General features: G+C 47.3%; 1 protein-coding gene across 1 annotated transcript in view; it reads left to right on the top strand.

Annotated features, from left to right (window-relative positions):
- The first annotated feature begins 1,819 nt into the window (after positions 1-1,819).
- NUP214 (nucleoporin 214) overlaps positions 1,820-12,438 on the top strand; it is an 80,811-nt gene continuing 70,192 nt past the window's right edge. The window contains exons 1-7 of the mRNA XM_038744806.1: positions 1,820-1,905; positions 5,763-5,958; positions 7,453-7,604; positions 8,397-8,595; positions 10,743-10,813; positions 10,963-11,026; positions 12,252-12,355. Coding sequence (XP_038600734.1) covers positions 1,861-1,905; positions 5,763-5,958; positions 7,453-7,604; positions 8,397-8,595; positions 10,743-10,813; positions 10,963-11,026; positions 12,252-12,355 — 831 coding nt within the window. The 5' untranslated portion in view covers positions 1,820-1,860. The remainder of the gene's footprint in view (positions 1,906-5,762; positions 5,959-7,452; positions 7,605-8,396; positions 8,596-10,742; positions 10,814-10,962; positions 11,027-12,251; positions 12,356-12,438) is intronic.

Genomic DNA, 12,438 nt, shown 5'->3' with positions numbered 1-12,438 from the left:
TCCCCCTTCTAGAGTGTGAGCCTGCTGTTGGGTAGGGACCGTCTATTTATGTTGCCAACTTGGACTTCCCAAGCACTTAGTACAGTGCTCTGCACACAGTAAGTGCTCAATAAATATGATTGAATGAATGAATGAATGTGTCTGTTTATTGTTATAGTGTACTCTCAGGCGCTTAGTACAGTGCTCTGCACACAGTATGTGCTCAATAAATACAATGGAATGAACGAATCAAATAAATGAAAGTTGGCCCCAGAGATGGGCAGGGAATATGAATGTATCTGTTTACTGGTATAGTGTACTCTCCCAGGCGCTTAGTACAGAGCTCTGCACACAGTAAGAGCTCAATAAATACTACTGCATGAATGAATGGTGGACACATTTTCTTTTAACATTCAAATTCCTGAAGAGGAAAGCAACTAAACGCAGCACCTGTATCTATGTATATATGTTTGTACATATTTATTACTCGATTTATTTATTTATTTTATTTGTACACATTTATTCTATTTATTTTATTTTGTTAATATGCTTTGTTTTGTTGTTTGTCTTCCCCTTCTAGACTGTGAGCCCGCTGTTGGGTAGGGACCGTCTCTATCTGTTGCCAACTTGTACTTCCCAAGCGCTTAGTCCAGTGCTCTGCACACAGTAAGCACTCAATAAATACGGTTGAATGAATGAATGAATGCTGGGTAGGGACCGTCTCTATATGTTGCCAAACTGGACTTCCTAAGCGCTTAGTCCAGTGCTCTGCACACAGTAAGCGCTCAATAAATACGATTGAATGAATGAATATGTTTGTACGTATTTAATACTCTTTATTTTATTTGTACATATTCTATTTATTTTGTTACTATGTTTGGTTTTGTTGTCTGTCTCCCTCTTCTAGACTGTGAGCCCGCTGTTGGGTAGGGACTGCCTCTATATGTGGCCAACTTGGACTTCCCAAGTGCTTAGTCCAGTGTTCTGCACACAGTAAGCGCTCAATAAATACGGTTGAATGAATGAATGAATGAATGAATTAATGAATGTTGGGTAGGGACCGTCTCTATATGTTGCCAACCTGGACTTCCCAAGCACTTAGTCCAATGCTCTGCACACAGTAAGCGCACAATAAAAATAATTGAATGAATGAATATGTTTGTACGTATTTAATACTCTATTTATTTTATTTGTACATATTTATTCTATTTATTTTGTTAATATGTTTGGTTTTGTTGTCTGTCTCCCCTTTCTAGACTGTGAGCCCGCTGTTGGGTAGGGACCGTCTCTCTATATATGTTTGTACGCATTTATTACTCTATTTATTGATTTATTTTATTTGTACACATTTATTCTATTCATTTTATTTTGTTAATATGTTTGGTTCTGTTGTCTGTCTCCCCCTTCTAGCCTGTGAGCCCGCCGTTGGGTAGGGACCGTCTCTCTATGTTGCCAATTTGTAATTCCCAAGCGCTTAGTCCAGTGCTCTGCACACAGTAAGCGCTCAATAAATACGACGGAATGAATGAATATGCTACTCTATATAGAGCTCCCCGCGCCGGTGACAAAGTCGAGCAAACACCCCACGGCGCAGGCGCGGCTTCCCGAGGCCGCGCCCCCTCCGCCTTCAGGCCCCGCCCCTCCCCGCAGTCGCGGAAACACCCCACGGCGCAGGCGCGGCCCCCCCCGTGGCCACGCCCCCTCCGCCTTCAGGCCCCGCCCCTCCCTCGAGCCGACCGGAAGCGCCCGCTTTGCCGGTCCCTGATTGGCCGCGCTTTCCGCGCGGCGGTGACGTCGACGTGGGCGCGCCGGAAGTGACGCATAAAGCGGCGGCCCCCGTCGCGGGGCCCGGAGGGGGAAAGGCGGGCTCGTCCCGGGGCCATGGGCGACGACATGGACGTGGTGGTCCCCGAGCGGGAGATGAAGGTCAGAGCACACGGGAGTGGTGATGGTGATGATGATGCTGCTGCTGACGATATTATGTGTTAAGCGCTTACTACGTGCCAAGCACTGTTGTAAACGCTGGGGCTGATACCAGGGTGATCAGGTGGTCCCACGTGGGGCTCCCACTCTTCATCCCCATTTGACAGATGAGGTCACTGAGGCCCAGAGAAGAATAATGATACTGGTATTTGTTAAGCGCTTACTATGTCCTAAGCGCTGGGGGAGAGACAGGGTGATCAGGTGGTCCCACGTGGGGCTCCCACTCTTCATCCTTATTTGACAGATGGGGCCACTGAGGCCCAGAGAAGAATAATGATAATGGCATTTGTTAAGCGCTTACTATGTGCCAAACACTGCTCTAAACGCTGGGGTTGATACCAGGTGATCAGGTTGTCCCACGTGGGGCTGTCAGTCTTCATCCCCATTTGACAGACGAGGTCACTGAGGCCCAGAGGAGACTAATAATACGGTGTTTGTTAAGCGCTTACTATGTTCTAAGCGCTGGAGGAGAGACAGGATGATCAGGTTGTCCCACGTGGGGCTCCCACTCTTCATCCCCATTTGACAGATGAGGTCACCGAGGCCCAGGGAAGAAGAATAATACTGGTATTTGTTAAGCGCTGGGGAGAGAGAGGGTGATCAGGTGGGCCCACGTGGGGCTCCCACTCTTCATCCCCATTTGACAGATAAGGTCACTGAGGCCCAGAGAAGAAGAATGATACTGGTATTTGTTACGTGCTTACTATGTTCTAAGCGCTGGGGGAGAGACAGGGTGATCAGGTTGTCCCATGTGGGGCTCCCACTCTTCATCCCCATTTGACAGATGAGGTCACTGAGGTCCAGAGAATAATAATAATACTGGTATTTGCTAAGCGCTTGCTATGTTCTAAGCACTGGGGGAGAGACAGGGTGATCAGGATGTCCCATGGGGGGCTCCCACTCTTCATCCCCATTTGACAGATGAGGTCATTGAGGTCCAGAGAATTATAATAATACTGGTATTTGTTAAGCGCTTACTTTGTTCTAAGTGCTGGGGGAGAATCAGGGTGATCAGGTTGTCCCACGGGGGGCTCCCACTCTTCATCCCCATTTGACAGACGAGGCCACTGAGGCCCAGAGCAGAATAATGATAATGACATTTGTTAAGCGCTCACTTTGTGCCAAGCACTGCTCTAAACGCTGGGGCTGATACCAGAGTGATCAGGTTGTCCCACATGGGGCTCCCAGTCTTCATCCCCATTTGACAGATGAGGTCACTCAAGCCTAGAGAAGAAGAATAATACTGGTATTTCTCAAGCGCTTACTATGATCTAAGCGCTGGGAGAGAGACAGGGTGATCAGGTTGTCCCACATGGGGCTCCCAGTCTTCATCCCCATTTGACAGATGAAGTCACTGAGGCCCAGAGAAGAATAATAATACTGGTATTTGTTAAGCGCTTACTATGTTCTAAGCGCTGGGAGAGAGACAGGGTGATCACGTTGTCCCACGGGGGCTCCCACACTTCATCCCCATTTGACAGACGAGGTCACTAAGGCCCAGAGACTAATAATAATGCTGGCATTTGCTAAGCGCTTACTATGTTCTAAGCTCTGGGGGAGAGACAGGGTGATCAGGTTGTCCCACGGGGGGCTCCCACTCTTCATCCCCATTTGACAGATGAGGTCACTGAGGTCCAGAGAATAATCATAATACTGGTATTTGCTAAGCGCTTACTATGTTCTAAGCGCTGGGGGAGAGACGGTGATCAGGTTGTCCCACGTGGGGCTCCCACTCTTCATCCCCATTTGACAGATGGGGCCACTGAGGCCCAGAGAAGAATAATGATAATGGCATTTGTTAAGCGCTTACTGTGTGCCAAGCACTGCTGTAAACGCTGGGGCTGATACCAGAGTGATCAGGTTGTCCCACATGGGGCTCCCAGTCTTCATCCCCATTTGACAGATGAGATCACTCAAGCCTAGAGAAGAAGAATAATACTGGTATTTCTCAAGCGCTTACTATGATCTAAGCGCTGGGAGAGAGACAGGGTGATCAGGTTGTCCCACATGGGGCTCCCAGTCTTCATCCCCATTTGACAGATGGAGTCACTGAGGCCCAGAGAAGAATAATAATACTGGTATTTGTTAAGCGCTTACTATGTTCTAAGCGCCGGGAGAGAGACAGGGTGATCAGGTTGTCCCACATGGGGCTCCCACTCTTCATCCCCATTTAACAGATAGGTTACTGTGGTCCAGAGAATAATAATAAAACTGGTATTTGCTAAGCGCTTACTATGTTCTAAGCGCTGGAGGAGAGACAGGGTGATCAGGTTGTCCCACGAGGGGCTCCCAGTCTTCATCCCCATTTGACAGATGAAATCACTGAGGCCCAGAGAAGAATAATAATACTGGTATTTGTTAACCGCTTACTATGTTCTAAGCGCTGGGGGAGAGACAGGGTGATCAGGTTGTCCCACGGGGGGCTCTCAGTCTTCATCCCCATTTGATAGACAAGGTCACTGAGGCCCAGAGAAGAATAATGATACTGGTATTTGTTAAGCGCTTACTATGTTCTAAACGCTGGGGGAGAGACAGGGTGATCAGGTTGTCCCACGGGGGGCTCTCAGTCTTCATCCCCATTTGACAGATGAGGTCACTGAGGCCCAGAGAATAATAATGATAATGGCATTTGTTAAGCGCTTTCTATGTGCAAAGCACTGTTCTAAGCGCTCAGGGAGATACAAGATGATCAGGATGTCCCATGTGGGGCTCACAGTCTTCATCCCCATTTTACAGATGAGGTAACCGAGGCTCAGAAAAGTTAAGTGACTTGCCCAAGGTCACACAGACATGTGGCGGAGCTGGGATTAGAACCCATGACCTCTGACTCCCAAGCCCTGGCTCTTTCCACCATTCATTCATTAAGGCATATTTACTGAGCGCTTACTGTGTGCAGAGCACTGTACAAAGCGCTTGGGAAGTACAAGTCGGCAACATATAGAGACAGTCCCAACCCAACAAGGGGCTCCCAGTCTAGAAGGGGGAGACAGACAACAAAACAAAACACTCAGGCGTCACAACCGTCAGAATAAATAGAATTATAGCTGTATGCACATCAGTAACAAAGATGAAGAAGAGAAGTGAAGTGACTTGCCCACAGTCACCCAACTGAAAAGTGGCGGGGACAGGATTAGAACCCACGACCTCCGACTCCCAGGCCCAGGCTCTTGCCACTAAGCCTCGCTGCTTCTCTGGGGCGTTACTTAATCGTGATCGTGGTATTTGTTAAGTGCTCAGAGAAGGCGTGTGCCGAGAAGAATGGCAGTTGATTTAGAAAACTCACTGGGGAACAAAAGTTGACATCATCATCATCATCAATCGTATTTATTGAGCGCTTACTGTGTGCAGAGCGCTGTACTAAGCGCTTGGGAAGTACAAATTGGCAACATATAGAGACAGTCCCTGCCCAACAGTGGGCTCACGGTCACTAAATATAACAGTTCTTAGTCCCATGATCATCGGTGTGAAGCGAAGCCTTCATACCTTTCACAATAACCAGCATTAGGTAAAGTCAAATGAGAATAAAAGAATCATCAAACACTTGGATTTGTATCAAACTGCAGGAATTGGGCAATTATAACCGACTGTTTTCTTGGTGATTTTTGGCTGTGCGTATTGTGTCTGTAATCGTGCGGCGATTCCCGTCGGTCTCCAGTTTGCCACTGGAATGAATTAGGGAAAAAGAGTGAATTTGGTGAGACGCCCCGGAAAAATGATCAAAACGTGGTTTCACCCTTACTGCCCTCCCGATGAACTTCCTCCACCCGTGACTTGCTCTCTGGTTTGTCGTCTGGTGACAGGATTTTCAGTTCAGAGCACTGAAGAAGGTTAGACTCTTCGACTCCCCCGATGAATTGCCGAAAGAACGCTCCAGTCTTCTCGCTGTATCCAACAAGTATGGCTTGGTTTTTGCTGGGGGAGCGAGTGGGGTCCGGATTTTCCGTACCAAAAATCTTCTCATTCAGAATCAACCAGGGAAGGATCCAAATAAAATTGGTAAGTTGCTACTCTGTGCTAGCTTTGTACCGCCTTAGCCTTGTGGCAGTCTGTGCTTCTCCTTGTACTGTACCTTTTTACATATTATACTGTTTGGGCTCTTCTTTCTGCTATTTATTAATTATTCTATGGCTGGTACCCTAGCTAGGTGTCTTGTTATACTCTCCCAGGCTTAATACAGTCAGTGCTCGGCACACAATAAATACATAGTGAATACCATTAATGGTTGGCTAGATTAGGGAGAGAGAAATTTGGTGAGGGGCTAATGAAGTAGTCTCAGGTAGCGGTATCAGCAGCATTTATCCAAGTTCCATAACACTTGCATCTCTTTTATACTTTATTATTTCCCCTCTCTGTAATCCGTTTTAACGTTTGTCTTCCCCCGTACACAGTAGGATCCTTGCGGGCAGGAACGGTGTCTACCAGCTTTAATTTTCCCACTTTCCCAAATGCTTAGAGCAGTGCTCCCTGCACGCTGTAAGCGCTCGCTATATATGTCTGATTGTGTCTACTGTGTGCAGAGCACTGTATTAATCAATCGTATTTATTGAGCGCTTACTGTGTGCAGAGCACTGTACTGAGCGCTTGGGAAGGACAAGCTGGCAACATATAGAGACAGTCCCTGCCCAACAGTGGGTTCACAGTCGAGAAGGGGGAGACAGACAACAAAACAAAATGTATTAACAAAATAAAATAAATAGAATAAATATGTACAAGGAAATAAATAGAGTAATAAATATGTATTAGACCAAAATGAAAGACGTGCCCCCTACCCTTAGAGCTTAAATTGTAATGGAGACAGTACACAACAACGGGTGACTATGCCATAATTCAGAGTGAGAGAGTGGGTCCAATTAATATGTGTAGGAATGTGTCTGTTTGTTATTACAGTGTACTTTCCCAAGTGCTTGGTACATTGCTTTGCACACAGTAAGTGCTCAGTAAATACGAATGAACAAACAATACACGGTGCTAAGGTTGACCAGTCAATCGTATTTGAGTGCTTACCATGTGTGGAGCACTGTACTAAGCTTGGGAGAGTCCGATACAACAGTACAACAGTCACATTCCCTGCCCACAACGAGCTTACAGTCTAGAAGGGGAGGCAGACATTAATATTAAGGACTAAATTACAGCTATGGACATAAAGTGCTGTGGGGCTGGGAGAGGGGATGAATAACGGGAGCGAGTCAGGGCGACGCAGAAGGGAGTGGGAGAAGAGAAAGGAAAGGGCAGGGGATGCCCTCCTGGAGGAGGGGGCTTTTTAAGGAAGGTTTCCAGTGGCGGGTGCGGGAGGGCTTGGAAGGGGCTTTCAATTAAGAACTGAGTGAATGTTAAACTTTCAGCGGAGTCTGAAGATGAGGTCGGTATCAGGGCTACGTGTTTTATCTTGTGAAGAAAGAAATGGCATTCCGCATAGCTCCGGATAGGAAGAGTATAGGCTCCTCACACCCGGCCAAGAGTAACGTTTGTATCTCCTCTTTGGTTTGTAAGTGGACGATGTTGAAGGCACACTGATTCCGATGAAGTTTCCGGTGCACCACTTGGCGCTGAGCTGTGATAATCTCACCCTGTCCGTCTGCATGATGTCCAGCGAATTTGGCTCTCTCATCGCCTTCTTCGACGTCCGCACGTTCTGGAACGAGGTGAGATCCCGGCCACCGGCAGGCCGATGAATTCGCCCCAGGGGCGGAGTCGGACCACGGAAGGATTCCTAGGTTTGAGTCCCCACTCGGAGGCTTCTCAGCGTAGACCTGTAAACTCGCAGACTTGTAGTCTGACGTCAAGCCGTTTAGTGTGTCCTTTTCTTTAAGGGTTCGGTTCTCCACTGAACTTTTGTGAGCCCCTCGAGGGTAGGGTCCGGATCTAATTCTCACCTGTGTACTCTTTCCCAGCTTTTAGTACGGTGCTCCGAACACATTAAGTGCTTGATAAATATTATAACTACTATAACTGGGATAATGTTTATTATGATTTATTTTCCCCAACTCTTTCCCCAGTTACTTCCCCAACTCTTCTAAATGTCTCTTTTAAGCCTTGTCATAACACATGGAATGTTCTTGCTTTTTTTTTTTCTTATGGTATTTAAGCACTTAGTATGTGCCAGGCACCGTACTAAGTGCTGGGGTAGACAGAAGCTAATCAGGTTGGACACCGTCCCTGTCCCACATGGGGCTCACAGTCGTAGTCCCCATTTTACAGATGAGGTAACTGAGGCCCTGAGAAGTGAAATGACTGGCCCAGCAGACAAGTGGCAGAACTGGGATTAGAACCCGGGTCCTTCTGACTGTCAGGCCTGTGTTCTCTCTACTAGACCACGCTGCTTTCCGTAGATGTGGCAGATAGGGGGGCAGTAGGTCCCCACTGGGGAGACCTGCCTGGGTCACAGATTTGTCCAAAGACAAGACACGTTTATGTGTGTGTGTTCGTTTTCAAAGGCCAAGCAGCAGAAGCGCCCGTTTGCCCATCACAAACTAGTGAGAGACGCGGGCGGGATGGTGATCGACATGAAATGGAACCCTACGGTCCCCTCCATGGCGGCGGTGTGTCTGGCCGACGGCAGTATCTCCGTCCTCGAAGTCACAGACACGGTGAAGGTGTGGGCGTCCTGCCCGTCGTCTGGGGCAGTTACGTCCGGTGGGTAACCAGGTGACCTGACATAACGCGGTAAATCTTCTACTGGACGTAAAGTGAATTGGTGAAAATAAAACAGCCGATTTCTCTCTCCCTTAAAGAGGAAAAATGTATTCCGTGAGGTAATCTTTCTAGAAGCAAAAATGCCGTATTGATCCAGTCTGGGAGCACTCATTCCTTTCGACGAGATTATATTTTTAGGGGTGAAAACTGGGAAAAACATACACTATCAACTCTGATACTGAAAAGATCTTACACTGGTAATCTCTTTGCTTTTGAGAGGCAAATGCACTAAAAAGCCCCTGAGTGAAAAAGCTTTTCCAGTATTTATAGAAACTTTCTTCCATCATAACGTACTTACCCCTTAACATCATTGTCTATTTAAATGGGTAGCCACCCTTTGCCAAGCACCTTTCAGGCCTCAGCTTAATGGATAGGTAAAAAGAGTGCAACTCAGTGAAAACAGAATTCTTTGGAGTTGTGGGGCCAATATCAGTTGTGGGGAGTAATAATAATAATAATGTTCTAAGCACTGGGGTAGATACAAGGTAATCAGGTTGTCCCACGTGGGGTTCACGGTCTTCATCTGCAATTTGCAGATGAGGTAACTGAGACACAGAGAAGTTACGTGACTTTCCCAAGGTCACACAGCTGACAAGTAGTGGAGCCAGGATTAGAACCCATGACCTCCGACTCCCAAGCCTGTGCTTTTTCCACCAAGCCATGTTGCCTCTCAAGCCGCGTGGGAGTCAGAGGACATGAGTTCTAATCCCTCTCCACCACCTGTCTGCTATGTGACCTTGGGCAAGCCACTTCACTTCTGTGCCTCAGTTACCTCATCTGTAAAACGGGGACTGTGAGCCCTATGTGGGACAGGGATTATGTCCAATCTGATTATCTTGTATCTACGCAGGTGCTTAGAACGGTGCTTGACATGTACAAATAAATACCATAAAAAAAATGACACTTTCATTCGGCACACACCTCTCTATTCCTCAGAAACCGTTAATGGCTACCCATTTCTGTCTACATCAGTCAGAAAATACTTGCCATTGGCTTCACAGTTCTGGTCCCTGCATATTGGCTCTTCACTTCGTACTCCCTGGATTGCACTCTTCGTTCCTTTCGACCTTCCGCCTTCTAACCAAACTTCTTCTCTCTTGACTCTCCCAACTCTTGTTCATGTGGTCCACCCTGCCTGGAAATCCCTCTCCTTCAAATCCACCAGGCTGCAACTCTCCCCATCTTTAAAGCCCTTCTAAAACCCAGCCACCTCTTAGGAAACCTTTCCCAGTTGCACTTAATTCAGTGTTCTGCACGCAGTGGGTGTCCAGTAAATTGCATTCGTTGCTTATTGAGTGGGGCACTTAAGGACAGTTTTAAGGTCCTTGCTGAATCGTAACTTGGCAGCAGGGACTGATTACCTGTCGTGAATTGGACCAACTGCCCCAGGCCTCACGGTTGCTTTTGGACACTCACATGAGCCGCTTTGGGTCAGTTGTCAAATTGAGCGGCTCCCGGCTGTTCCTTTGTTTCTGGTGCTTGTTAAGCTACATGTGCCAAGCGCTTTACTGAGTGCTGGGGTGGATACAGGATACTCAGGTTGGACACAATCCTGGTCCCACTTAGGGCTCCCAGTCAAAGTTGGAGGAAGGAGAATTTAATTCCCATTTTGCAGAGGAGGAAACGGGGGCCCAGAGAAGTGAAGTGACTTACCCTAGGTCACACAGCAGAAAGAAATTAGAAATTAGGTCCTCCGACTCCAAGGCCCACGCTCTTTCCACTAGGCCATGCTGCTTCTCCTTTATCTCCGTCCTTCTGCTGTAGTTGGCCCAGGACCAAAGAACGGCTAGGAGCCTGAGAAGAGGGTGGATTCTTGACCCAGAGCCAATTTGAATGGTGAGACTAAAGCCAGGGAACCTTCCTTCTCCAGTCAATCCATTAATCGTATTTATTGAGCGCTTACTGTGTGCAGGGCATTGTACTAAGCGCTTGGGAGAGACTGATATAACAGAATTGGTAGACACATTCTCTGAATCTTGTAGTTTGACCCCCGAATCCAGCCCAAATGACTTCAGGACTCTGTTATTCTGGTTCCTACTATCTTGGCCGCTGATCCCCTTTAACTCTACTGCATTTTGGTTTCTCAGTGTGCTGGAGCCCAAAAGGAAAACAGCTGGCCGTAGGGAAGCAGAATGGCACCGTTGTCCAGTATCTACCTGTAAGTTTATTCTGCGCTCACCAGTCCCCGTGGGATTAAACGCTGTCTCCCCGATGCCCCGATGTCAAGTTTCATCTCTCCCACTTGGGGCTGGTGACTGTGGTGAATTGTTCGAAACAAGTGCGTGATCTCTTTTTGTTTCCTTCCAGTCCTTGCAAGAGAAGAAAGTAATTCCCTGTCCTCCGTTTTATGAGGCAGACAATCCGGTTAGAGGTAAAGCATTTCCACATCGTCAAGCACCTGCTCTGAGTGAAATGGTCTTGGAGTATTGCTTCTTTTCAGGTTTTATCCTCGGGAGGAAGAGCACAAAATTCCCAAACTTCAGGCCGAATCGCAGCCCCTGTCCCAGGGCTTTTCAGCCTCGTTTTCTGAGAGTATTGCTCCAGTACTGAACCTCCCTCCCCACCACCCAGTGGGAGGAAGCGTGACCCCGTAAAGGAACACTCACAAGGCAGAGCAAACTTTATGGGCTACAACGCTCTGTTTATGAGATAATCAGTCATTCAGCGGCACTTATTGAGCGTTTACTGTGTGTGCAGAGCGCTGTACTGAGTACTTGAAAGAGTTCAGTAAAACAGAGTTGGTAGGTTCTCTACCCACAGTGAGCTTACAGTCAAAGACCATCAGATGCAAGCAAGTAGGCCATCAGATGATTCACGCCCTCCCAGTTATCCTCAGTCTTCCTTAGGAAAGCCAACGCCACAGTGGGTTACCTAAGGATTTGGGGTGTGTACCCATTGTGTTCAACAGAGTATTATTTGTGCGCTTAGGACCACTAAAAAAGGACCAGTCTTCTTCACAACCACTTAACAAAGCTGGTAATCTTCTGCTTCGTTTGGGTTGTTTCCTTTTGAATCTTTGACAATTTTGGCTGAATGCTCTGGTGTATGTAAATAATAATAATAATAATTACGGTATTTGGTAAGCGATTACTATGTCACTTCACTTCTCTGGGCCTCAGTTACCTCATCTGTAAAGTGGGGATTAAAACTGTGAGCCTCCCGTGGGACAACCTTGTAACCTCCCCTGTGTTTAGAACGGTGCTTTGCACATAGTAAGCGCTTAATAAATGCCATTATTATTATTATTATTATTATGTGCCAAGCACTGAACTAAGCTCAGGGTTAGTTCCAGCAATTCACGTTGGATGTCATCCCTATCCCACATGGGGCTCCCAGTCTAAAAACCGGGTCTTTATCTGAAGATTCCCCCGGGTTTTATAAGCTGTTGGAGCTTCTTGAAAAACAGGTAATGACTTCAGACTGAGTTTGGGCTCTTAGTGAGTAGGTATAGTCAATGAAATCGTAAGTCTCAGTGTTTTGGGGGTTGTTAGCCAGCTAACTCTGTGTTTTTAAAGGCTGCTGCAACCACTAGGAACGCCTGACCACACCAGGTGGCTGAACTGTCGGAGTTCACGGGGCATCTCATTCTTTTTCAGTTCTGGATGTGCTATGGATCGGTACTTACGTGTTCACGATCGTGTATGCGGCTGGAGACGGGACCCTGGAAACGCCACCCGAAGTGGTGCTGGCTGTTTTGCCTGTAGGTACTCATTAATGGCGGGGGCTCCCGTTGGTAAATTTGATGGCTTTGCTTCTTCCAGCGCTTAGAACGACAGTGCTTCG

Source organism: Tachyglossus aculeatus, chromosome 4 (genome assembly GCF_015852505.1).
Source record: "Tachyglossus aculeatus isolate mTacAcu1 chromosome 4, mTacAcu1.pri, whole genome shotgun sequence".
NCBI lineage: Eukaryota > Metazoa > Chordata > Mammalia > Monotremata > Tachyglossidae > Tachyglossus > Tachyglossus aculeatus.
Note: the sequence above shows the minus strand (reverse complement) of the source record. Positions and strands in the feature narration are given on the sequence as shown.